The 22,776-nt window shown below is 38.7% G+C and overlaps 1 protein-coding gene across 4 annotated transcripts in view; it reads right to left on the reverse strand.

The window, feature by feature from the left end:
• The window catches only part of WDR19 (WD repeat domain 19), a 113,966-nt gene that overhangs the window by 83,993 nt on the left and 7,197 nt on the right, over positions 1-22,776 (reverse strand). For all 4 annotated transcript variants that reach the window (XM_058722817.1, XM_058722816.1, XM_058722815.1 and 1 more), the window contains exons 5-9: positions 12,857-12,972; positions 9,256-9,371; positions 4,148-4,228; positions 2,182-2,294; positions 1,488-1,661 (exon numbers count right to left, since the gene is read on the reverse strand). In XM_058722817.1, the coding sequence (XP_058578800.1) occupies positions 1,488-1,661; positions 2,182-2,294; positions 4,148-4,228; positions 9,256-9,371; positions 12,857-12,972 (600 nt within the window). The remainder of the gene's footprint in view (positions 1-1,487; positions 1,662-2,181; positions 2,295-4,147; positions 4,229-9,255; positions 9,372-12,856; positions 12,973-22,776) is intronic.

A 22,776-nucleotide genomic window follows, 5' to 3' on the forward strand; every position in this document is an offset into this window, starting at 1 on the left:
GGTTGTGGTTTCAACATCAGTTCCATTTTCAAAGGCTTTGCAGTCATATTCGGATATGTTCCTGTATGGCCCACTCTGTGGCCCAGAGGACTTGCATTATGACCTTTTAGTTCAGTTCTCAAAGTCTTTGGTATGTTTAGGATGAGATACACATGTATAGCTCAGGAGTGAACCTAGGAGCTCATAAATATCTTTAGATGCTTGCTTTCCAGAGCTCCTCCCTCTTTAGGATCTCCCTGGTATGTTCTGATTCCCTGGGGCTCCCTTTGTTGGTCTTCCAGCAGTAAAGTTCAGGCTCTAGTTACCCTCAGGGTCTCGTCCTTCCCACAACTGTACCCATACCTGCCACCAAGCAGTGGGAGGGCAGGGAGAAAAGTAAGCAGCAGGGTTTACCCCACTTTCCTGGGACCACAGCCCCTGTAACTGGAGGAAGGTTACCCTCTGTCAGAGATGTAGGCATCTGAGGGTCCTTCTTGCCGGAGCTGTTGCTGCCACTGCAGGTTGCTTGGTGGCCAGGGCATGAAAGAAGAAAGAAAGACAAAGAAAGGAAACTGGGAAATTTCCCCAACTGTCTCTGAGCGTAAGAGGAGTTCTCTTTCCTGCAACTTGAGCCAGAACCAGAGACTTCTCTCAGAGCTCTCTCATTTAAGTTCTGGTTTCTATTTCCGGATTTTGGCTGCCTTCAGTCCTGAGAGATTGGAAGACGAATGGGAGACTCATTACTGGTTCAGTGGTACTTCAAATTCTGGTCTTCTTCAATATGCCTACTATTTACTTTTTAAAGTCCTTAAATAGCTGCTCCATGCATTCTGCCCAGGTTTTTTTTTTTTTTTTTTCTTCAATATATGAAATTTATTGTCAAATTCGTTTCCATACAACACCCAGTGCTCATCCCAAAAGGTGCCCTCCTCAATACCCATCCCCCACCCTCCCCTCCCTCCCACCCCCCATCAACCCACAGTTTGTTCTCAGTTTTTAAGAGTCTCTTATGCTTTGGCTCTTTCCCACTCTAACCTCTTTTTTTTTTTCTTCCCCTCACCCATGGGTTTCTGTTAAGTTTCTCAGGATCCACACAAGAGTGAAAGCATAGGGTATCTGTCTTTCTCTGTATGGCTTATTTCACTTAGCATAACACTCTCCAGTTCCATCCACGTTGCTACAAAGGTCTGCCCAGGGTTTATAGCTGTATTCAGTGAGAGAGACAGATGGAATGTGCTTACTTCATATTACCTGGAATTACCTATTTTAAGATGGATTTTCAAGCATACTCAATTTTAGGTGTTGTATTTAGCTTACATCTAGTATTTATTTTAGGTTTTGCCCTGAGTGTTAACAGCAGAAGCAGTCTTAGAAATTTTCAATTGCAAACAGGTTTTAGGAGTGCAAGAAAGTATGGTGGATAGAGTCATATTAGCCATCAAAGTCTTGTTGAATATCTTCAATATTCCTTACATAAGCTTTCCTGGGAAAATGTGAATATAACTTACCAGGTATCACCACATGTAGCAGCTTTATTAAGCGTCTGTGATACTGCAATACTGGTTAGACTATCTTTGTGGTCACGAGCCTGAAATATCTCTTGCCCAATCTCTCTAATATGAGTGGAGATGACCACAAAAATTCCACGTGAAAAGCCAATCATGATGTAGCCATCACCATACCTATAGCAACAAAGGCAACAATACATTAAAAGGATGATTAACTATCATTTGCAATAAAGTAAATAAGCAAGTGCCTTAAAACTAAAGAACTACAGAATCCAATTTATCAAGGGCCATGTAATATGCTAGGTAGTTTCACATATTTAATTTTTTTTTAATGTTTATTTCTGACAGAGAAAGAGAGAGAGAGAGAGAGAGAGAGAGAGAGTGAGTGAGTATGAGTGGGAGAGGGACAGAGAGAGGAGGAGACATAGAATCCAAAGCAGGCTCCAGGCTCTGAGCTGTCAGCACAGAGACTGTTGTGGGGCTCAAACTCATGAACCATGAGATTGTGATCTGGGCCGAAGTCGGCCACTTAATTGACTGAACCACCCAGGTACCCCAAGTTTCACATATTAAATCATAGTTTACAATCCAGAAAATGTTACATATAGAAGTGAAAATGCTAAGGTCAAAAATGAAATATATTAGTAAGGAAAAACACACGGATATCTTTTGGTAATAAGCTTTTTTTACATACCACCTATAGCAGACAATGTTACCATAGCGCTGCTGAAATTCCAGATCAATTGGACTATCTGGTTCATTCAGATTATAAAGAAACAAAGTTTTCTTGCCAACCACCACACTGATCTGCCAGAAAAGATTAAGAGATCGTGCAAATGAATTACTCAGTACTTCGTGAAGACCAAAAAGGAAATTCAAATAGCTAAATCTAATTTATGCAAACAATGAGCCAGGTTTACATTAAATGTTGTAACTAATAAGATAACAACGTGATTTAAAAAAATACGTTGCAATATATAGTCTGGGAAGGGTCCTTGGCTTTACACACATCCAACATACCCTTTGAAAAGTACATTAAAATAGCTGGGTGTTACTTTATTTTATTTAAAAAAATTAAAAAAGAAAATTTTTTTTTAGCCTTTATTTATTATTGAGAGAGAGAGAGAGAGAGAGCGTGAGCAGGGGAGGGGCAGAGGGAGACATAGAATCTGAAGCAGGTTCCAGGCTCTGAGCTGTCAGCACAGAGCCTGACACGGGGCTCAAACTCACAAACTGTGAGATCATGACCTGAGCCGAAGTTGGATGCCTAACTGACGGAGCCACCCAGGCGCCCCTAAAAAATTTTTTTTTAATGTTTTATTATTTATTTTTGAGGGGGAGAGAGAAAGCGAGCAGCAGAGGGGCTGAGAGAGAGGGAGACACAGAATCTGAAGCAGGCTCCAGGCTCCAAGATGTCAGCACAGAGCCTGACATGGAGCTTGAACTCACGAGCTGTGAGATCATGACCTGAGCCAAAGTTGGATGCTTAACCAACTGAGCCACCCAGGTGCCCTTGGGTGGGCTAACTTTTTAAAATTCTCTACACCTCTCATTAGAGTTCTGTGCAATACAGGACTGTAAGTCTGACAAAGTTCCACTGAAACTGAATTCATATCCAGAGTATAGAGAGTTTTCCATCCTAAGAGGACATTCTGATTTTGAGCCACATTGTGTGGGTGATTGAGCTCAATTTTTTATATCATCATTCTTTCCATCACCTGCAGGTCACTGGTCAATGTAGCTAGACTAGTGTCCCTCCATTACTCACACAGTCAATATTTGATTGTAATTTTCAGTGTAGGGTTAACCTGTGTGAGGGATGGGAAGGAGTGTATTACTTATTTGGGCTCATTAAGAGTGATGGATTTATATAAAAAGAGAAACACTGGTATATTTCCTTGATTCTACCAATTATAAGTCACTATCAATTAAATAGCTTTTTAAGAAATGGGATCATTTAATTTAAATATATTTGTATTAATTGTGAAAATCATCTGGATTTCAGAATATTAAATTGTGGCAGGGAAAATGCATCTAAGCTATTAACAAAATAAAAAGTACAATTTCCAGAGCTCTGTTCACCATCTCCAATAGCATGAAAAAAAAATGATATAGAAATCAAGACTTCTATTTGGGAAGGCGCCCTCCCTGTTTTTACTACCACAAGAATCGGAAGAGCAACACCCACTGCATCAGGAAGATGCCTTCATCTGCTGTGACACCAGGTAGCTAGATGTTGCCAGCAGCAGCAAAAGCAACTTACATGCCTAAGAGACTGGAGCTTACACTGATTTAATAAATGACAGACCATAATTTATTTATCACTATACATTCTGATCCATCCTAGAAAAGGAGAAAATATAGTCTACAAAAGTATCAAAATAACTTGGGCATGGATTTGACTTAGAATTCCTTAAAAAATTTTTTTTAACATTATTTTTGAAAAAGAGAGAGAGAGAGAAAGAAAGAGAGACTGCGTGCACACAAGTGGGGGAGGGGCAGAGAGGAGACACAGAATCCAAAGCAGGCTCCAGGCTCTGATCTGTCAGTATAGAGCCTGGTGTGGGGCTTGAAACCACGAACTGCGAGATCATGACCTGAGCTGAAGTTGGACACTAAACCGACTGAGCCCCCCCAGTGCCCTGGTTTAGCATTCTTACTGTGCTTTCAGCAGCAGACATTCGATCATCAGTCTTCATCATGGAAAACTGCATGTCGCTAGGCTCTGATCTCACTGATGTCTGCAGGGATAGAAATGTTATCACTATGAACAAATGCAACACTTAAATTCATTCTGAATATTAATTGAACAGGTAACTTGCTTTCACTTCTGTTATACCTGAAAATCCCACCGTGATAAACCTCTAGAAATTCTGGATGAAATGGAACACATATCTTATCAAATAGATACATTAAGCTTGAAAGAAGGTAAGGAAAATTTCCAGGGACAATAAGCAAAGATCAAACCATAAACCAAAGTATGTGTGCAACTATCCAGAGCAGTTGGTAAGGAGATAATAAAGAAGCCCATTTGATTTGGGCTGAGCTTTGAGTCAGAAGAAATGCTGAAAACATTCTTTTCAAATCAAACGTTCCTTCCTATCCTCATTATGATCTGAAGTTCAAATTTATACTTTGAGTGGTCTAGAAACTCCTTGGAGTGTTTATCAAAAGCAAATCCAAAGCCTCTTCCAAAGCTGCAAAAAAATTTCCACAGACAAGTCCTGCTGAAGATGAGCTCACAATTCAAAATGAGAAAAGTCACAAAGAAATAATGCATCAAGAGCAAAAGTCAGCAGATCTAAAAATAACAGAATTCTCAGAGAGAGATCATAAAGTAATGCTTTAAAATGACTAAACACATAAAAAGACTCATAAGTATGACAAGAGACTTTTTCTTTATAATTTTAGAGAGAGAGAGAGTGGTGGAGAGGGGCAGAGGGAGAGGGATAGCATCGTAAGCAGGCTCCAATGCTCTGTGTAGAGCTTGATGCAAGGCTTGATCCCACAACTCTGGGATCACGACCTGAACTGAAATTAAGAGTCAGATGCTCAACCAACTGGGCCACCTAGGCACCCTGACAAGAGACTTAAAAAAAAAAAAATCCTGTCAGATTTTTAAGAGAACTACAAAGTACTTTTCTTTTTTAATTAAAAATACAGCTGACCCTTGAAAAACATGGAGGTCAGGGTAGCCGAGCCCCTGCACAGTTCAAAACTAGCATAAAATGTTGATTCCCCAAAACTTAACTACTAATAGCCTACTGCTGACTGGAAGCCTTACTAATAACATAAACAATTAATACATGGTTTGCATGTTATGTATATTAAATACTGTATTCTTACAATAAACTGGAGAAAAGAAAACGTTATTAAGAAAATCATGGGGTGCCTGGGTGGCTCAGTCAGTTGATCATCTGACTCTTGATTTCAGCTCAGGTCATGATCCCAGGGTCGTGGGATTGAGACTCACGTCAGGCTTCATGCTGAGCATGGAGCCTGCTTGAGATTCTCTCTCTCTCCCTCTGTCCCTCTTCCCCATTCACTTTATCTCTCTTTAAAAAAAGAAAAAAAGAAAGTCATAAGAGAAAATACATTTATGGTGCTGCACTATATTTATTGAAAAAAAATCCACATATAAGTAAATCTGCACCGTTCAAACCCATGTTGTTGAGGGATCAACTGTATACTTGACATACAATATCCTATTACTTCTAGGTACACATCATAGTAGTTCAATATTTATATACTTTACAAAATTATCCCCATAAGTCTAGTACTATCTCACCATACAAAATTATTATGATATTACTGACTATATTCCCTATGCTATATATCATACCTCTATGACTTATTTTTTTTGCAACTGGAAATTTGGACCTCTTAATCCTATTAATGCCTATTTTGCTCTAAAGTATTTATTAAAAATGAAAAGAAGAATCACTAAAATAAAAAAACAAATTTGACCAAATTTCAAGAGTAAGTGAACAGATTTGATGAAATTATCCAGAAGTTGTAGTGACAAAAAGATATTACGAAAGAGAGTTAAAGAGACAGGAGGTCCTACATATGTCTAACTGACACTGCAGAAGGACAGAATAGAAAGAGCAAGAGGTAATACCCAAGAGATAATGACTAAGAATTGTCCAGAATTGATGAAAGACAGCAATTTTCAGATTCAAGAAAAAGACAAGCCCTTAATAGGACAAATAAAAATAAATGTACACAAGTAACACTAGAGTGATCTTCAGAATAGTAAAGTCAAAATAATTCAGAGACAGTAACAAATAAAGCAATGCTTTTAATGTATGCTTTGCTTACCACAGGACAACTTAAGTAGTATGTCTAATTCTGGAAGCATATATCTTAAAGATCAGAAATGGGAAATGTATGCAGATAATGGCTGAATATAGTGACTTCCTGGGATGCTATGTAGCAAAACATTGTAAGACCATGTCTTCATTCAGTGTTGATGTCTGATATGGATACAAAAGTGTGGAGCTAAAGCATTTGAACTGTATTATCATTCTAATTCAAAAGGGTACCAAAATGGAATGCTCAAAATTTTAGGTTTCTAGGAAATATCTTTTACACTAGTTAATCTTTCTTAAGAACCACTTTAATCATGCTATGGTTCTGCTCAACATGGTTGAGTTACTTCTGCTTAACTTTCAGAGCTTTCCAGATACAGGAACCAACTTTCTTCTTCAGCCTTATTTTCTATAAATTTTCAATCAAAGCCCACATCTTCAGTCAAGCCAATCTTGAACAAGCCATAAACAAGCTTCAAGTTTTTCTTCTTATCTTTGTTCATGCTGCTTTGCGTGGGTTGAATGGCAGACTGCTAAATGTCTTATGGTATCCACTAAAACAAGTTTCAGTGGGGCACACAATCGATGATCTACAGAGACTAAGTTTGTAGCTTCCCTGGCAGCAGTGTGGCGTGACTATATGATTAGGTTCTAGTGATATGAATGGAAATAATAAATGCATCTTCCAGACTAGGTCCTTTAAATGTTTCTTGCACTCCACTTCTCTTTTTCCCTTCCCTGGGGTGGAAATACAGATCTGGTGCTATTAACTATGCATATGAAGACAAAACATCCTAGCAAATAGCAGAGCAGTAAGATGGAAGCAAGGAACTGGGACTATGTACAGCTTTGTGAAGCAGACATGCAGAGATGATCTGCCTACCTCTCTCTGTTATATGAGAAAGAGAAAGAAGAAAAACCATCCAAACTACCATATTCTTAGAGCCCTTGTAATTTTGTGGTTTTTTTCAATATATGAAATTTATTGTCAAATTGGTTTCCATACAACACCCAGTGCTCATCCCAAAAGGTGCCCTCCTCAATACCCATCACCCACCCTCCCCTCCCTCCCACCCCCCATCAACCCTCAGTTTGTTCTCAGTTTTTAAGAGTCTCTTATGCATTGGCTGTCTCCCACTCTAACCACTTTTTTTTCCTTCCCCTCCCCCATGGGTTTCTGTTGAGTTTCTCAGGATGCACATAAGAGTGAAAGCATATGGTATCTGTCTTTCTCTGTATGGCTTATTTCACTTAGCATCACACTCTCTAGTTCCATCCACGTTGCTACAAAGGGCCATATTTCATTCTTTCTCATTGCCACGTAGTACTCCATTGTGTATATAAACCACAATTTCTTTATCCATTCATCAGTTGATGGATATTTAGGCTCTTTCCATAGTTTGGCTATTGTTGAGAGTGCTGCTATAAACATTGGGGTACAAGTGCCCCTATGCATCAGTACTCCTGTATCCCTTGGATAAATTCCTAGCAGTGCTATTGCTGGGTCATAGGGTAGGTCTATTTTTAATGAAGCCCTTGTAATTTTGGATCTCTCTGTTACAAGTTCATCCTATACCTTGATTTATTCAGATCATCTGTCTTTTAAAGATTCCTAATTCAGCTTTCCTTGATCTCCTCCATCTCACATATATAAGACTTGTAAGCTATACCACAAAACTGGCAATCGCATAAGGCTGTGTTTTATCGTAATTAGTTCTGTCTTCTTGAGAGTAGGGTCCTATGGTTCGCAGCTTTTAAGATGATCCACAATGATCCCCACCTCCTGGTTTCTTTGTGTAATCCCCATCCCTACCCCTTGAAGTGTGGGCTGGACCCAGGGACTTACTTCTACATAACAGAATATGGCAAAAATGATTTTGAGATCAGGTTATTTATTAAGAGATTGTGGCTTAAGTTTCAAATGGCTGCTCACAATCTATTACCACCTGCTATGTTATGAGGCACTCTATGGAGAGATCCATGTGGCGTGGTAATTAAGTAGGTTTCTAATCAATGGGCAGAGAGGAACTGAGGCTCTGAGCCTAACTACCTGTAAGGAACTGGACTCTTGCCAACAACCATGTGACTGAGAGTGGAAACAGATTTTTTTCCCAGTCAAGCCTTCAGATGAGACTCCAACCTTGACCAATAAAATGCAGCCTCTTAAGACCTTAATGCAGCTAGGTGCACCTGCATTGCTCACCCACAAAAACTATAAAACAATAAATGTTTTAAACTGTTGTTTTAAACTGCTAGGTTTTGAGAGCAATTTGTTATGTAGCAATAGAGAACATAGGGTCATATTTCATATTTCTTCTAAAGTACATAGCACAGTGCCACATACCTAGTGGGCATTTAAAGAATTTGCTAGTTAATATTGCCCCAGCAATACTAAATCATAAGCCAAGTGGTCCAAAGTATAATTTACCCACTGGTGAGATTATGTAGTAGCTCTTGGTAATACAAATTCCCTTAAGGAGGAGCCACTGAGGATCTAATCAATTGTGAAATTTGAACAGCGATAAACTTTAATCCTAAAATTAAATTTAAAATTTAATTAGGGTTAGTTTGGAAGCAATTTAACATATCAGTTAAAGTTAAATTAACATATCAGGCAGACCAGAATCCAAGTTTAGTTATTCACATTTATATTATAAACATACATATATAAAGTAAGGGTTATCTCACAAATGGACAGACGGAGTATAACCACAGAGCCGATAACCCATGCTAATACTCGATAATGGAAAATGTACAAAGGAAAATATTTGGATAAAGTAGTCCTATGAAGAAAAGTGTACTAATACATAAAAAGAAAAGCTTTTGTTGTTTAGAATATGAAGTTATTGTATACATATCTCACGTAGAGATTTAAAAATTGTACAGATTAGCTTGGTAGACAAACTTCATTTCAGGGAAATTCTGAATATATTGGACCAAGGATGTTACTGTATTACCTGTCTTATCGTGTCACCTTCCTGATTGCTAACTGTAATCATTTTATCTTCACCACCTAAAGCAAGCAGATTTTCTGCATTCCAACATCCACATGTGATTCTCTTAGTATGTTTTCCTGAAAAAGAGATGATTTTTGTACAGACACATGGGTTTCTCAAAAAAAAATTAAAAGATCTGTGATGTCTAATCTGAACATTTAGGTAATATGACATGGATATTAAACAAAGAATGTTAAAGCTCATCAAAGCAGTTAGTGTCTAAGCAACCTTATTTAAAAGTTTATTACCAAGTTACAAATCAATATAACAGCATAGAAGAGCAATAATGCTTTTTTTTTTTTTTTAACTGTTTAGGTGGATATTCTGCTACTTGATAAGTTTGTTTGCTTACCATGTAGCTAACCCTGTAACGATGTCTCTAAGAGAGGCAAACCCCACGGCACTCGAGTTATCTTTACTATACTCAGCTTTACAGGGTGGTAGACCCTTGGTATAAACAGATTCAACATTCACATTTTTGACTATTCATGAAAAATTCGAGGGCCATTAGATTTGTGATAATACTGAGGTGCAAATCTGAATGTGTCCTAGTGAGACTTGTGTTAAGAACTGAGTCACTTAACTAGTAAGGGATATTAGATAGAACCACTATGTATCAGGAAACTTTTTTGCTGAGGAATCTAGCCAGTGCAAAAACTGTATTTGGGGAGGCAGAGAATTACATACTTGACACTGTGAGATTTATTGAAGGTCCTAGCATAAATCCTTGAGTCTAAAGATTAATTCTACAATGAGAAATAGAATGGTTAAGTATACATACTCTGGAGCCAGACTGCCTGGATTTGAAACTTGTCTCCACCACTTACTGTGAGCTACTTAACATTTCTATTCCTTAGTCGCATACCCATAAATTGGGGATAACAGTAGGGCCAATCTCACAGAGCTGAGGATCAAATGAGTTCAAGCACTTAGAAGAGTACCAGGCATAAAGAAAGTGCCATATAAGTTTAGCTATTTTGGCTGCTTTTGAGAGCAGAGACCACACCATTCTTTCCACCCCTTACAGAACTTAATACAGTACCTATGCAGGAAATAAGTTCTAAGTAAGTAGTTATTAAGTGAGTACAATCTGAGGCAGGAGTATGCCAGGTATGTTAGAGGCTCAGCAAGGAGGACAGTGTGGCTGGAGCAGAGGAAGTGAGAAGATGAGATGAAATCAGAGAGTCTGCAAGCACCAGGTCATGCAGGCCTTGGCTGGCCATTGTGAGGACTCCGGCTTTGACTCTGGGTCAGATGGAAGACCATTGGAAAGGTCTGAGAAGAAGGCTCACTCTGGCCCCTAGTTGAGAATATTCGATAGTGGGGCAAGAGTTGAAGCAGGGAAACAAGTTAAGAGATTGCAGAAATTCCGTGGAAGATGTTTGAGGCTCACACACAGCGGAACAGGACAGGTGGTGAGAAGAGGCTGGATTATGGAGATATCTGAAGATAATCCTGTAAGATTTTCTGGCAAATTAGATATGGAGGGTATGAGAAAGAGGAAGAGTCAAGACTAAGGGTTAGCCTGAAGATCTAAAATGATGAGATGTCACCAATGGTGAGAGGGACAGCTGTGTGTCCAAAGGGTTTTAAAGATATTAAATTTGAAGAATTTATTAGATATCTCATCAGAGATGCTGAGTAAGCAGTTGGATATAGGAGTCTACAGATTGGAAGAGATAAACATGGGAGTCGTCAGGATACAGATGACATTGCCAACCAGGAGGCCAGAGCACAAAAGTGAAGGGGGCATTCAGAGAAGACACTGAGATGTAGTAGAGTTTTCTGATTAGAAATTAAGGGACTTGGGTGCTACACTGGAACTGGTCCCAGAGGGATGGGCATTAGGAGGGAAAAAAGAGTGCACAAAGAGAGGTGGGAAATCTCAAAGAAAAACTCCTTTCTATACCCGAGAAAGGGAGAAAAACATCTCTCCCTCCTCCTTCCTGTACACCTCAAGGCCTCTTTGCTTGCAGTGCTCAGAACTCAGGTTGGCCTTAACATCAAGAACAGTTAACATGTTTTATGTGCCTACTTAAAGTGTTCTGGGCACTTTACATGTACTGACTTATGTAATTAATACTGACTCACAGATGCTCTAGTATGGTAACTGGGGTCTGAACCATGTTATTGAGAGGCTTGCAACATATAATTAAACTTTAGTAAATGAATTTCATGTATATAACCATGCAGTGAGAAAACTGCCTGTGTCTAGTCTAGTTGAGGAAGTAAATCAGTGTGAGATGAAACGTGGTAACAGATTTTAGTTACTGTGAAATGTTGACAAATCATGCTACCATGCGGCAGCTACCTGGAGTGGAAAAGCTTGGATTTAGGAAAGTGAGTTATTTAAAAGGAAAAAAGGCAGTCACAAATCATAGCCAACTCTGAAAGAGGCAGCTATTATATATTTAGCTAAAGATACAAAATTAACTTGAATCTCCTTAGGCCCATTTTTCACAGTTAATAAATGACTGAGAACAGACTCAGTATTCATATTAAATACGAAGATCACATATAAAATCATGAACATATGACAAATGCCTGACACAAAATAATCATGCTTTGATGAATTATTTTCTTATACATCAAGTGTCAAAATTTCTGGGGCCTGTAAATTAATTGGTAGGATATTCTTACAGATGAACTGGGATACAAAAAATGCCTAACTGAAGTCAAATAGACAATTTGTATGGTGAAAGTTGTTTTTTATAACTCAAAATAGTTTGTTTAGTTTTTCAAATGGATCAATAACATTACCTTTTAGCTGGAGTACTAAAAATATTAATATTAAACATAGACATATATGTGAAAAAAATGAAATAATTAAGTGTCCTCAATTGAAAGGTACTTTCTCAAGTATTCCGTGGGCACTCTTATCTCCAGATTATAATTTCTTCCTTAGCAGTAAATTATAATTCTTCTGGCCACCTGGGTATAATTAAGCCTATTAGTTTCACCATTCACCAGCATGATGTTACAATAGTTAAGCATAGATCTGTTTCTTCTTGGGTATTCAGAAGGCAGATGCTAAGTGACCAGAGATTGTGGGAATCAAAGAGCCTGAACCAAGAATGTCAAACAAGGACCGACACACTCTAGTCATATACCCTGAGGCAAATGTAACTCTGAGTGCCTACAAAGGCTAACTTGATGTTTGGAGAGAGTAAGAGGTTAGAATTAATATCTATTTATATTCTCACCAAACAGTCACCAAATGTTTTAGTCCATCTACTGATGTGTTGATATGAACGTGAGCTATTCCATGTCCACAGTTCTCAATCTGGGTGAGAAAGGGACAAATGGAAGCCATCCTATTAATGTCCTGGTGTCCAAAGGCACATGTGGACCTTAGAGAGACATTCATTCTATATAGCCTGGGTAATTCTTAGGAGATAGTGTAGATGAATCTTGAAGTTTAGCTAAGATATAAGGCTTGACCAGGGGAGCCTCACTACTACACAATTTCCCTTGCAATATCAGAAAAGTCTAAGGCAGTAAAATATATTACATTTATGTAAAGCATCTCAAGTATTTAGCAGTGTTTCCAGCTATAACCTACCCAGCACAGGAATCTTTCGAGATGTCTGACGATTATAAATAAGCAAATTTCCTTTAACAGTTCCAACAGCCAGGAAACTTCCAATTTTTGACCAAAGAAGGAAAGACATTTGATCCCTATAACATTAAAATATCAATTACTAAAAAAAATTCACAATCATAACCTCCAAACAGATCCTTTAAAAAGTATTTCATGAATAATTTTAATATCTACTTAGGAGCTGAAGTACAAAATTACAACTTAATGCTTTAGAACACAAACTAAGTGCTAAAGATATTTTGGAGATGCTAGAAGGTGATCTTACTGTCAGCTCTACAAATTCAGTGCAGACCTACGAATACGTAATAAATAAAAACATAAGTCATGATGGAATCTCAAATTTTGTTAAGATGACTCATGATGAGATGGTTTAATTAGTCTAATGATAGTTGTAAATGTGGTAAAAATCTTAATGGATGAGAACACCTCATGCTTTCAAAAAAGTAGGTCCAATAACACTGTATATAAAACTGGAAACATCATCAACAATTCATCGCCTTAAATAAAACATATATTTTCCAACTCTGTCACTTTTTAAAGTTTTTATTTAAATTCCAATTAGTTAACCACAGTATAATATTAGTTTCAGGTGTGCAATATAGTGATTCAACACTTGAATACATGACTCAGTGCTCGTCATGACAACTGCACCCCTTAATCCCCATCACCTCTTTTGCCCATCCCTCCAGGAACCTCCCCTCTGGTAACAATCAGTTTGTTCTCTATAGTTAAGAGTTTGTTTCTTGGTTTGCCTCTCTCTCTCTCTCTCTCTTTTCTTGTTTTGCTTGTTTCTTAAATTCCACATATGAATGAAATAATATGGTATTTGTCTTTCTCTGACTTATTTCACTTAGCATTATATTCTCTAGCTCCATCAATGTCACTGCAAATGGCAAGGTTTCATTCTTTTTTATGGCTAAGTAATATTCCGTTGGGTTTATGTATATACATAAATACATATATACCACATCTTCTTCATCCATTCATCAATCAATGGAACACTGTTTCCATAATTTGGCTAATGTAGATAATGTTGCTATAAACATCAAGGTGAACATATCCTTTTGATTTAGTGATTTTGTACTCTTTGGGTAAATACTTAGAGTAGTATGATTGAAGGATCACAGGGTAGTTCTATTTTTAACTTTTTGAGAAACTTGCATACTATTTTCCACAGTGGCTATACCAGTTTGCCTTCCCGCCAAAATTCCCATTTCTCCACATCCTCACCAACATCTATTGTTTTTTATTTTAGCCATTCTGACAGGTATGAGGTGATGTATCATTGTAGTTTTGATTTGCCTGATAAGTGACGTTGAACATCTTTTCATGTGTCTATCAGCCATCTGTATGTCTTCTGCCCATTTTTTCATTGGATTATTAGGTGTTGGATTTTATAAATGCTTTATATATTTTGGATATTAACCCTTTATTGGATGTCATTTGCAAATATCTTCTTCCATTCTATAAGTTGCCTTTAGTTTTGTTGATTGTTTCCTTCATTGTGAAGAAGCTTTTTATTTTAATGTAGTCCCAAGAGTTTATTTTTTGTTTTGTTTCCCTACCCTCAGGAGACATCAAGAAAGAAGTTGCAGGGTGCTTGGATGGGTCAGTTGGTTAAGTGTCGACTCTTTTTTTTTATAAATATTTTTTTAAGTTTATTTATTTATGATTGAGAGGGAGAGAGCACAGCTGGGGAGGGGCAGAGAGAGAGGGAGACACAGAATCTGAAGCAGGCTCCAGGCTCTGAGCTGTCAGCACAGAGCCCAATGCAGGTCTCGAACCCACAGACCATGAAATCATGACCTGAGTGGAAGTCAGACACTTAACTGACCAAGCCACCCAGGCGCCCCTAGTATCTGACTCTTGATTTGGACTCAGGTTGTGATCTCACGGTTGTGAGATTGAGCCCCATGTTGGGCTCTGTACTGGGCGTGGAGCCTGCTTAAGATTCTCTCTCTCCTTTTCCCTCTGCCCCTCCCCCATGCACTCTCACACACACTCTCTCTCTCTCAAATTAAAAAAAAAAAAGGTGCAGCAGCAGATGTCAAAGAGGTTACTGCCTGTGCTGTCTTCTAGGATGCTTATGGTTTCAGGTCTCACATTTAGGTCTTTAATCCATTTTGAATTTATTTTTGCATGTGGTGTAAGAAAGTTGTCAAGCTTCATTCTTTTGCATGTTGCTATCCAAGTTTTCCCAACACCACTGGTTGAAGACACTGTCTTTTTCCCACTGGGCATTTTTTCCTGCTTTGTTGAAGATTAATTAATCATATAATCGTGGGTTCATTTCTGGGTTTTCAATTCTGTTCCATTGATCTATGTGTATTTTTTTGTGCCAGCACCATACTGTCTTGATGATTACAGCTTTGTAATATAGCTTGAAGTCCAGAATTGTGATGCCACCAGCTTTGCTGTTCTATTTCAAGGTTGGCTATTCAGGGTCTCTTGTGGTTCCACACGAATTTTAGGATTGTTTGTTCTAGCTCTGTGAAATTGTTGGTGGTATTTTGATACAGATTGCATTAAATGTGTAGATTCCTTTGGGGAGTATGGACATTTTAACAATATTTGTTCTTCCAATCCATGTGGATGGAATGTTCCATTTCTTTGTGTCATTTTCAATGTCTTTCTGAAGTGTTCTATAGTTTCCAGAGTACAGGTGTTTCATCTCTTTCCTTAGGTTTATTCCTAGGTATCTAGGATTTTGGTGCAATTGTAAATGGTATTGATTCCTTAATTTCTCTTCTGCTTCATTATTGGTGTACAGAAATGTGACCGATTTCTGTACATTGATTTTATATCTGGCAACTTTACTGAATTTGTGTATCATTTCTAGCAATTTTTTGGTGGAGTCTTTCAGATTTTCTACACATAGTACCTTGTCATCTGCAAATAATGGAACATTTACTCTTTCCTTATTGATTTAAATGCCTTTTATTTCTTTCTATTGTCTGATTTTTGTGACTAGGATTTCCAGTAGTATGTTGAATAAAAGTAGTGAGAGTAGGGGCACCTGGGTGGCTCAGTTGGTTAAGTGTCCACTTCAGCTCAGGTCATGATCTCATAGTTTGTGGTTTTGAGCCCCACATCAGGCTCTGTGCTGACAGCTCAGAGCCTGGAGCCTGCTTTGGATTATGTCTCCCTCCCTCTCTGCCCCTTTCCTACTCAAGTTCTGTCTCTGTCTCTCAAACATAAACATTGAAAAAATTTAAAAAAAAAGTTTGGGAGTGGACATCCTTGTCTTGCTCCCGACTTTTGGGGGAAAGGCTCTCAGTTTTTCCCCATGGAAGAGGATGTTAGCTGTGGGTTTTTCATATGTGGCCTTTATTATGAGGTATGTTTCCTCTAAGCCCACTTTGTTGAGCATTTTTATCATGAATGGATGTTGTTCTTTCTCAAATGCTTTTTCTGCATCTATTGAAACAACCATATGGTTCGTATCCCTTCTCTTATTGATGTGATGTATCATATTGATTGATTTGCAAATACTATCCTTACAACCCAGGAATAGTTCCCACTTGATCATGGTGAATAATTTTTTTAATGTTTTGTTGAATTCAGTTAGCTAGTATTTTATTGAGAATTTTTGCATCTGTGTTGATCAGGGATATTGGCCTATAGTTCTCTTTTTTAGTGGAATCTTTATCTGGTTTTGGTATCAAAAGAATGCTGGCCTCATAGAATGAACTTAGAAGTTTTCCTTCCTTTTCTATTTTTCTGAAATAGTTTGAGAAGACGAGGCCATAAGTCCTCTTTAAATACTTTCTAGAATTTGCCTGTGAAGCCATCTGGTCCTGGACTTTTGTTGGTTGGGAATCTTTAAATTGCTGGTTCAGTTTCTTCGCTGGTTATCAGTTTGTTCAAGTTTTCTATTTCTTCCTGTTTCAGTTTTGGTAATTTATATGTTTCTAACAATTTAACCATTTCTTCTAGCTTGTCCAATTTGATGGCATATAGTTTTTCATAATATTCTCTTATAATTGTTTGTATTTCTGTGGTGTTAGTTGTTATTTCCCCTCTCTCATTTGTGATTTCACTTATTTGGGCCCTTTTTCTTTTCTTTTTGGTAACTTTGGCTGAAGGTTTATAAATTTTATTTATTTTTCTCACAGAATCAGCTCTTGCTTTCATTGCTCTGTTCCACTGTTTTTGTTTTTGTTTTTGTTTTTTTTTTTAAATTTTTTTTTTTTTCAACATTTTTTATTTATTTTTGGGACAGAGAGAGACAGAGCATGAACGGGGGAGGGGCAGAGAGAGAGGGAGACACAGAATCGGAAACAGGCTCCAGGCTCCGAGCCATCAGCCCAGAGCCTGACGCGGGGCTCGAACTCACGGACCGCGAGATCGTGACCTGGCTGAAGTCGGACGCCTAACCGACTGCGCCACCCAGGCGCCCCGTTGTTTTTGTTTTTAGTTTCTACATCATTTATTTCTGCTCTAATCTTTATTATTTCTTTCCTTATGCTGGCTTTAGGCTTCATTTATTGTTCTTTTTTCTAGCTTCCGCTAGGTGTAAGGTTAAGTTATTTAAGGTTTTTCTTGCTTCTTGAGGTACATCTGGATTATTATATACTTTCCTCTTAGGACCACTTTTGCTGCATCCCAAAGGTTTTACACCATTTTGTTTCCAATTTGATTTGTTTCCATGTGCTTTTTTAATTTCTTTTATTTCCTGGTTGACCAATTCATTGTTTAGTAGCATGTTATTTAATCTCCATGTATTTGTTGTCTTTCCAAATTTTTTCTTGTGCTGACTTCTAGTTTCACAGCATTGTGATCAGAAAAGGTACGTGGTAAGACTTCAGTCTTCTTGTATATGTTGAGGCCCATTTTGTGACCTAATATATTCTGTATTCTGGAGAATGTGCCATGTGCACTTGAAAGAATATGTATTCTGCTATTTCAGGATGGAATATTCTGAATATATCTGTTAAGTCCATCTGGTCATTCTAAGCCATTGTTTCCTTTTTGATGTTTTGTTTAGATGATCTATCCTTTGGGGTGCCTGGATGGCTAGGTTGGCTGAGTGTCTCACTTTGGCTCAGGTTATGATCTTAGGGCTAATGGGTTTGGGCCCTACATCGGGCTTTGCACTGGCAGCACAGAGCCCACTCAGATTCCCTGTCTTCCTCCCTCACATTAAAAATTTTTTTGATGATCCATTGATGTAAGTGGGGTGTTAAAGTCCCCTACTATTATTGTATTATTATCGATTAGTTCCTCTATATTTGCTATTAATTGTTATATATATTTGTGTGCTCCCATGCTGGGTGCACAAATATTTATAATTGTTAAATCTTATTGGATTGTCCCCTTTATTATTATATAGGGTCCTTCTTTGTCTCTTGTTACACTCTTTGTTTTAAAGTCTAGTTTGCCTAGGGGTGCCTGGGTGTCTTAGTTAAGTGTCTGACTTCAGCTCAGGTCATGATCTCGTGGTTCAGGAATTCAAGCCCTGCATTGGGCTCTCTGCTGACAGCTCAGACCCTGGAGTCTGCTTCGGATTCTGTTTCTCCCTCTCTCTGTCCACCCCCAGCCCCACTCATGCTGTAGCTCTATTTCTCAAAAATAAACATTTAAAAAAATTATAAATAAAGTCTAGTTTGTCTGATAAAAGTATTGCTACTCTTTCTTTTGACACCCATTTGCATGATAAGTGTTTCTCCATCCCCTCACTTGCAGTCTGCAGATGTGTTGAGGTCTAAAATGAGTCTCTTATATGCAGCATATAGATGGGTCTTGCTTTTTTATCCATTCTGACATCCTATGTCTTTTTTTTCTTAATGTTTATTTTGAGAGAGTGCACACATGCAAGCAGGGGAGGGGCAGAGAGGGAGAGAAGAATCCCAAGTACACTCCACGCTGTTAACATAGAGGCTGATGTGGGGCTAGATCCCACAAACTGTGAGATTATGACTTGAGCTGAAATCAAGAGTTGGATGCTTACCTGACTTAGCCACCCAGGTGCCCCATAACATCCTATGTCTTTTGATTGGAGCATTTAGTCCATTTACATTCACAGTAATTTAGGATAGTTGTGTTATTGTCATTTTATTACTTGTTTTGTAATTGTTTCTGGAGATTTTTCTGATTCTTTCTTGTCTTTCCCTCTTTCATGTTTTGCTGATTTTCTTTAGTGATATATTTGGATTTCTTTATTCTTTGCATGTTTATTAGTGGTATTTGATATACTGTTACCATTAGGTTTGTATAAAACCTCTTTTGCAAATAGCAGTCTATATTAAGTTGATGGTTGATTAAATTTTAACCCATTCTTTTCTCCTCTCCTCCCCAAGTTTTAGGTATATGGTATTATATCTTATATCCTTTTTTTGTGAGTTCCTTGACTGATTTTTTTACAGAAATGTTCATTTTTACTGTTTTTGTGTTTTCTGTCTTTATACTGTCACTTTTGGTTTCTCCTTTCCATTCAAAGAGTCCTTTTAATATTTCTCACTGGGCTGGCTTAGTTGTCACAAACTCCTTTAGTTTTATTTGGGAAATTTTCTATCTCTCCTTCTATTTTAAATGATAGACTTGCTGGACAGAGTATTCTTGGCTGTAGATTTTTCCTGTTCAGCACTTAGCACTTTTTTTTTTTTTAATTTTTATGTTTATTTATTTTTGAAAGAGAGAGACAGAGTGCAAGTGGGGGGAGGGCAGAGAAAACACAGAATCCAAAGCAGGCTCCAGGCTCTCAGCTGTCAGCACAGAGCCTGATGCAGGGCTTGAACTCCTGAACTGCAAGATCATGACCTGGGCTGAAGTTGGATGCTTACCCGACAGAGCCACCCAGGTGCTCCTCCTGTTCGGCACTTTGAAGATATCATGCACTCGCTTCTAGCTTGCCAAATTTCTGTTGAAAAATCTTCTGCTAGCCTTATGGGTTTTTCCTTGCAAGTTAAGGACTTTTGTCTTGCTGCCTTTAATATCTTTTCTTTATCATTATATTTTGCAATTTAATTACAGTATGTCTTGGATTAGGCCTGCTTTGGTTGGTTTTGATGGGAGTTCTTTGTGCCCCTGGATCTAGATGCCTGTTTCCTTCCCCAGATTAGGTAAATTTTCAGCCATTATTTCTTCAAATACATTTTTTGCCCCCTTTTGTCTCTTTTCTTCTTCTGGGACTTCTATAATGGGAATGTTATTATATCTGATGGAGTCACTGAGCTCCTCAAGTCTATTATCATGTTGTATAACTCTTCTTTCTTTTGTTCAGCTTCATTACTTTCCATTACTTTGTCTTCTAGGTCACTGATTTGTCCCTCTCAGTCTTCCAGACTGTTGTCCAGTGTGTTTCTAATCTCATTTATCACACTTTTCATCTGATTCTTTTTTTTTTTAACTCTTTTGTCTCTGTGGGATGGGTCTCACTGATGTCTTCTTTTCTCAAGCCCAGTGAGTATCCTTATGATTGTTGCTTTAAATTCTCCATCAGGCATGTTATTTATATCTATCTCACTTAGATCTCTGGCCGTGACCTTATCTTGTTCTTTTGTTTGGGATAAATTCCTTGTCGTCTCATTTTTTTCTAAGTCTCTGCCTTCTTTTGTGTGCTGTTAAAGCCAGTTAAGTCTTCTGCTCCTGAAACTAATGGTCTTATAAAGAAGACATCACATAGCACTCAGGGCCTGGTGCTTCAGGGAGTGCTTCCAGTGTGTGTGCATGCACTGTGCTGTTGTGTTTTGGCTGCCCTATCCTTCAGTGAGTCATCTGCAGGGCTCTGCTTGACTTCTATGCACAATGTTTGGTCCCTGATCTGATGTGGCAAGTTTTAGTCTGCTTGTGAAATGAGACCTGTCACTACTTCCACCAGAACTGAGGCCCTGCAGCACTCTCTGCTTAGGAGACACGGTGTGGGCAGAGGTTTGTGATGGTCTTCTGGGGGAGTGCCCTGCCACACTGGGACTGAGGTGTGACTGAGAAAAGCAGTTCCACTGGAGCACAGGGGGTGCTTAATATAAGTTAGGCAGCCAGTATCCATGCTGCACTGCTTCCACAGGTGACTGTGTTTATGCTGTGGAGAGAGAAATGGCACTGACCAGCTCCTTTGTTCCTGGAGATGTATCTCTGTGAATGTTGTCTCTTGGGGACATGCTCTAAGAAGAGCAAATGATCTCCCAATTTTGTGGCCCAGTCTCTCTTCAGATTGCTGTTGCCATGCTGTATGCCCCAGGTTGTTTACCTGCCTTCTCTCAAGGAGCAGGGCAGTACCCTCTAGGCTCTATCCTAGTGAAGCCTGTTGACCTTCAAAACTCCAGGCTTTAAGCCCCATTGGTTGCAAGAACTCATGAAAGTCAGCCCTTCTCATTTTCCAAGCCAATGGCTTTGGGGAAATGTTCTCCTTGTGCATTCCCCTATATGCTCCTCTCTCAGTTGCCCTTCTCCATGACCACGCTCCTTCCCCTTCACAGCAGCCAGGATCCATTTCTCCACTAAACCATGTCTCCACACTTCCTATCTTTTTCAATGTGGCCTCTTGTCTCCCTTTAGTTGTAGAGTCTGTTCTGTCAGTCTTCAGGTCGATTTCTGGGGTATATAGGATGTTTTAATAGTTATCTAGTTCTATTCATGGAACAAGGTGAGCCTAGGGTTCTCCTATTCCACTGTTATTCTCTGTCTCTCCAAACTCTGTCACTATCAAGGGTAGCTCACTTAGAAAGAGGTAGAAAGCACATTTGCCTACCACCAGTTCTTATGTACATTCTAGGATCTACTGGTTGAACTTTTATATAATTCTTTACTACATGGAATCAGGACTCCTTGGAAAGTAGTAGACTCCTTTCCATATATTGAGGAAAGAAATCACAATGGGTATAGAAAAGTGGTTCTGAAAATGCAATCACAGGACCAGCAGCAGCATCTGGGATCTTCAGAAATGCCACTTCTCTGATCCTACCCCAGACCTACTGAGTGAGAAACTCTGGTGCCCAACTATCTGTGTTTTAATAAGCACTCTGAGGCACCTAAAGTTTGAAAACCACTGATAGGCCATTCACTGCAGAAAATAACACTGGTTTCAAGAACATTTGATACCTCGGAGACAAAAGTTCACCTAAAGTATATAAAAAGTTAGTTGTAACAATAGAAGGATGTAGTAAATGTGTAGTTAAAAAAATTACTTCTGGGGGCACCTGGGTGGCTCAGTCGGTTGTGCATCCAACTCTTGATTTTGGTTCAGGTCATGATCTCAGGGTATGTGAATTTGAGCCCTGAATCAGACTCTGCACTGACAGTGAGGAGCCTGCTTGGGATTCTCTCTCTCCCTCTCTATTCCTACACTGCTCATGCTGTCTCTCTCTCTAAAAAAATAAATAAACTTAAAATTGTTTTCTTTAATTACTTCTAGTAAGAAGTACTAATATACCAGGCTGCTGGGTTTCGTGTATTAAGCATATATTTTTAAAAGATCAATATGCATGTTTCTCTTAATGTTTAAGCAGGCATGACAGCTGTGAGAATGTCTCTCAGATCTCCAGCTATGGAAAGTGTAACTGACCAATGTCCCCAGATGCTTGGCACTGGAATCCATCACCTCAATCTGCTGGGGCCCACACCCTCCCACAGGCTACTTCCAGAGAGTAACTGAGTGGACACGGATACTGTTGAGGCCCATTCCCAGGAGACACAGGATTTCTCTGATGGGTTACTTTGGCTTAAAGTCTCCCCAGAGGCCTAGCTGACCTTTCTTAGAACTGAGCTGCAGTCTAAGACATTTCTACCTAACCTTTCTTCCTTCCCTCTCCACTTCACAAGGGTCAGATATGCACTGTGGTCTGGTGGCTCTTCTAACCTGCCCCCTCAAGGTTCCCCCACAGTTATTTCTTATAATAAATCTCACACACTCAATCCTCTTTGGGAGTCTGCTTTTTAGAAAA

This window comes from Neofelis nebulosa, chromosome 3 (genome assembly GCF_028018385.1).
Source record: "Neofelis nebulosa isolate mNeoNeb1 chromosome 3, mNeoNeb1.pri, whole genome shotgun sequence".
Classification (NCBI taxonomy): domain Eukaryota; kingdom Metazoa; phylum Chordata; class Mammalia; order Carnivora; family Felidae; genus Neofelis; species Neofelis nebulosa.